The sequence below is a fragment of the Berghia stephanieae genome, chromosome 5 (genome assembly GCF_034508935.2).
Source record: "Berghia stephanieae isolate SIO BIC M18660-M18661 chromosome 5, UCSD_Bste_1.3, whole genome shotgun sequence".
Taxonomy (NCBI): domain Eukaryota; kingdom Metazoa; phylum Mollusca; class Gastropoda; order Nudibranchia; family Aeolidiidae; genus Berghia; species Berghia stephanieae.
The window spans coordinates 54,019,830-54,024,829 of record NC_088364.1 but is presented as its reverse complement, the minus strand read 5'-3'; the positions used below and the strand labels follow the sequence as shown (position 1 = coordinate 54,024,829).

Below are 5,000 nucleotides of genomic sequence, written 5' to 3'. Positions count from 1 at the left end.
AATGAAAATACTTTAAAACCACCGCGATATATTGTCCATTGCAACAATGTTAAATTACGCTAATAATTGCGTTCGGTTATCAGACCTGCAAATATATGCACATCGCTTAGGGACATTGCATAATCAAGTATTTTTTTAGTTGAGATTTTTTAAATATTAATGACTATCCCTTGTATACTTTAATTTGTCCTTTTCCGTTCACAAGCATTTTACTGTAATGAGAATAACCCGATAAGCATCGAATGTGTTCCTTTATACTACCTACTTTTATTCCACAAAATATGTGTTTGCTTACATAGTAGGTGTATTATATATATATATATATATATATATATATATATATATATATATATATATATATAATTTCATCTAAATCTTTTTAGATTTATATTATACTTATCTACCAATCCACCGATTTATCTTTTAAACAAATATATTTATCTACCAAGTTATGAGCCTACTTGTATACACCTGTCCATAAACGTGTTTATCTGTTTATTTTTTACATCTATAAATCGTTATTCATTTTGAGGACAATCAAAGATAAATAGGAGCTATCGTATCTCTTTGATTATCATTATATTGAAACAAACTATAATCAGTTCCCAATTTACCTACTTATCAAGTTATAGTTGAGATGTTTTATGGACCAGTGGTATGACACTCGGCTTGTAATCTGTAGGTCACGGTTTCGAGTCCCAATACGCGTCGCGCCTAGTTGAGTTTATAGAAAAATACTTTACACATATTTTCTCAACGATATATAGTAATCAATCAGAGCCATTAAGCGCATAGAACTGTTGTTTATCCCGGTTTCTATGGGTAAAATGGACAATAGCAATTGCTTGTTACTCTTTAGATAGAACGCTGGTCTATCGCAAAGTACTTCCCGTCAGATCTTACAGATTCAGCTACCCAATCACTGCTGGGTGAACAGGGAGTTAGAAAAAATCTCTACTTCACTCGGAATCTACCTCGGTGTATGAAGTTAGTGCTCATCAACTGAGCTATCGGGACCTCTTTCTCAATATCAGGTGTAAAATGAATATCTGATACAGGGCAGCGTCATGTCTGTCTTTAAAATGAATTGTAATGGCGCCTTACACATGCGTTATGTCTCGTCATAACTTTAAATTAAATGCTGATGATGATTTGCGACTGCTTGTTTTCGGCGCATCTGGTGGATATTGCGCTATAACAAAAGCCTCCCTATTTTATTGTAAAAGCGATCAATTTATGCTGACCAAAAACTTGTTTTCCTCAGATTCTGACTGTCCCAGATGAACTGTCAAATGAAATATTCAGATGATATCGCTTAGCTTTCCTTTGACAGTCGATATGAGATCAGTATTTCCACATTTCTTAATAGTTGAGTTACTGCCCTCCTGTTGGTGACACTAGAAGCTGTCGAGGATGTCTACGGTTCGTAGCTTGGGAAACGGTATGCATTTTGAATGGCAATGGAGCCGAACCATTGTTCTACACGATATCTGATTCCAACACAGTCGTGAAACCAGCCAACGTGCATATAAAGAAAACAGGACCTTTCTTGTCGAATCATTCGAAAATTTGAAATAGATATTGTGATACGTGTATGTGATAAAAAGATTAATGAAGGACTGCCTGAATTTGCTTTACCTTTGGTTAGTTGATTGGGGACATTAAACAACATCATTGTTGATAAGGCACATTGGAGTGATAAGAGTTGGGATTCCACGCCAAGAGGATTAAGATTTTAAAATGGAAGGGAAATAATTGACATGAGTTAGGAAAATATAAAAGAATGTTCTCCAATGCAGATATGACCAAATTACTATTTCCATTTCTTTTCTCTATTCTTAACCCCTGTCGATAGTCAAACCGTTCATCTCCATCGGAGAGAACAATTGCTCACAATGTCCAGTAAAAATAAAAAAATTCGCGTGCCAAAATTGGGCAGACGAGATCACCAAGTGACTCCTGCTGTTGAAGACAAAGAAACTGATGAGCAAAAGAGACCAGTTGCATCGAACGAAATAAAAAGTGTTTCGAAGCAGGTTGAAAATAAAAAGACTGAACGAGAACTCAAACGAATCAAGAAAATCGAAGAAGAGCGATTGAAAGCCATTGATAAGGATAATCGACGAGCGAAAAGGAGGATGCTTCGGAAACAGGTTCGAAAGGACATCTTCAATACATCCACAGAATCGTGTGCTACTTTCTGTTTTGTTTTCGTGGTTGGTTCTACATTACTGGGCGGTGGTACAGCTTTAATTGTTGGTGGAAGAGAAAACGACGTGTTTGATTTTATAGTTGTAGGAGCAACTGGGGTTGTGTGTGGAATAATATTCACGGCAACTGGCATGTTCCTTTTAATCAAGCCGGTATATGAGAAGCACGCAAAACGGAAAGCTACAGCCATAAATTCGTGGGGAGAACAAGGTGCAGAGGTAAATATTTCAAACTTTCTACGTTTATATCGATCACGATAATAAATAAAATAGATATATGAGCCATCTCCTCGGTCTCGTATCGTGTCCTGGTGAACCGGATAATAAAAGAGAATTTTAAGTTTAAAATGCGATAGACTAGCATCCTACCTAAAGGGTGGCAAGCAATTTCTATTGTTCATTATAGAAACCGGGATAAACTCCTGGACAACTAGCTACCTACCTAAGTTAAAATGATAAGAATATGAAAATATTTGCTTTTGCACTGTAGGAAATCCTCGACGTGCACTCATTCGCAGGTCTGATAACCCAAATTGTTATGGTCTCATTGTTGTAATGGAAATACTCTCAAACCAACGCAAAATATATTATTCCATTGCACCAATGTTAAAACGAATCTTTAGTTGCGTTCGGTTATCAGAAATGCAAAATATGTACACGTATTCGCCTCAATAAAAACATGCATCCAACGTTAACATATTTGCAGGTCTGACAAACAAATGGGAGTATGAGCCTAGTTCAACATTGTTGTAATGGACAATATTTTGCGTCTTATTTTAGATCTCCATCCAATGAATGGGTTATTTATTATACTTGCAAATAAGAGCAGGTCGCATGCAACTACCTCACCCCATAATTATCCCAATTTGAGGCAATGGGTCGCATACACACAATCATACAACGAAGTTGTAATATTTCATCCACCTCGACGCCATTTAAAACGTTATTGATGTCCCAGTAGGTCATATTATGTAACAACAATTTTCAGTTTATACAAAGCAAGCAACCTGTTAACAACGCTTCTTTATTTTTTGTTTTGTTTTGTTTTTCTTTTTTTACGAGGGGGGGGGGGGGTACATGCAGTCTTACATTATTCATTACAGCCAACTTTAACGAAAATTAGCGCATTCACACTTAATGTGTGTTAAGCGTCTTACGTAATGTGACAAAGTACTCCTCTCTTTTGTGTTATGGTAGTAAGTCTTACCGGTATCATGCGGTGTGAAGTTCGATCTCCAGTAGTAAAGCAAGTAGATTTTTGGGGGGATGGTACTTTTATTATAAACTTTTTCTTGCTCTGTCTGGCACTGTTTCATACACACTTTTTCAGATTTTTATCTTACTCAATGTGAGAAGAGTATCGATTTGGGTCGTTTGTCATTATCATTACCACTAGCATATCAGAACCTCTACCGTCATCATCATCATCATCGTCATCATCATCGTCATCATCATCATCAGCAGCAGCAGCAGTAGCAGTAGCAGCCGCATCAGCATCATCAACATCATCATCATCATCATCATCATCATCATCATCATCATCATCATCATCATCATCATCATCGCCATCATAAACGTCATTATGATATCCTTTTTTCCCGTTTTGTAACAATCAAATTCCAGTCAAATCAGACTTGTATTATACCTCTTGTCCTCAGGAGTCAACAGAGCCTTACTTGAACAAGGAACGCGTCGAAAAGCTTAACTACCAAATCCATGACACCCAAAGACAACGACGACAACCGAGTTGTGTGGAGCTGTACGGTGACAATCAATCTTTTGACAACGTCAACACAATGACCACACCACGTGATGAATCATTTACGTCTTACACCAATCCTCCTTTCTTGGCCGTGCCCAACAACGAGAGAGAATCGTGCAGCAAAAACCCCGTCCTCTTACTAGACGCTAAAGAACCAATGTCACCTCAGAAAGAAAAACGCCCAAAGATTACTGATTCGTCAACTGAAAGAAATTCTAAAATATCAAAAACAGCAAACTTTTCACGCGAGAACGAAACGAATTTTATAGATAAAAATACACGTTTTTCACAAGAGAATGAAGTCAAACAAAATACTGGAGATCACGATCGAGTTTTCCACCAATTAAGAATGGCTGAAAATAGAAACAAATCCGATGGTAATTCATCGAATGATAAGGGTGAAATTAACATTGATGCGATTTTAAAACATCCCTCCAGGAATACAATAGTTATAGATTATTCTTTGTTGAAAGATTTAGAATCTCCACCAACTACTTCCAGGATGGCATCAACTGTCGACCAAAAGAATGTCGACCATTTTACAAATTCACAACGGTCTCAGAATGAAAACCAATTGGACGCAACGAACCAAAGAGATTTTCCGTTGAATGATGAACTTCAAAAACAATCGAATTCGGATCTCACCGTAAAGTTATATGAAAAGCATCCTGACATCGCCGACAAGCATAAGAAAAGATCTAAGAAACATAGAAGGCATTCTGAAAAAAGCATCAGACGTCAGCAAACTAATACTGAAATCACTATTCCTATGGATGATTCGGAGAAGGAGAGCGCGGAGTCAATGTGCTAGGTTTCTTCTTCTTCTTCTTCTTCTTCTTCTTCTTCTTCTTCTTCTTCTTCTTCTTCTTCTTCTTCTTCTTCTTCTTACTCCTCCTCCTCCTCTTCTTCTCCTCCTCCTCATCCTCGTCACCTCCCTGATCCTTCTTCTCCTCCTTTTTATTTGAGGCCTTTCGTTACCCATCCAACCGACTGTGGTGCCTGGTCTGCTTTCATCAATTCTAATGTCA

General features: G+C 37.4%; 1 protein-coding gene across 1 annotated transcript in view; it reads left to right on the top strand.

The window, feature by feature from the left end:
* LOC144973203 (uncharacterized) overlaps window positions 1-5,000 on the top strand; it is a 7,416-nt gene that overhangs the window by 271 nt on the left and 2,145 nt on the right. Inside the window, exons 2-3 of the mRNA XM_078915360.1 lie at window positions 1,265-2,429; window positions 3,869-5,000. The exon at window positions 3,869-5,000 is cut by the window's right edge and continues 2,145 nt beyond it. Coding sequence (XP_078771486.1) covers window positions 1,896-2,429; window positions 3,869-4,783 — 1,449 coding nt within the window. The 5' untranslated portion in view covers window positions 1,265-1,895 and the 3' untranslated portion in view covers window positions 4,784-5,000. The remainder of the gene's footprint in view (window positions 1-1,264; window positions 2,430-3,868) is intronic.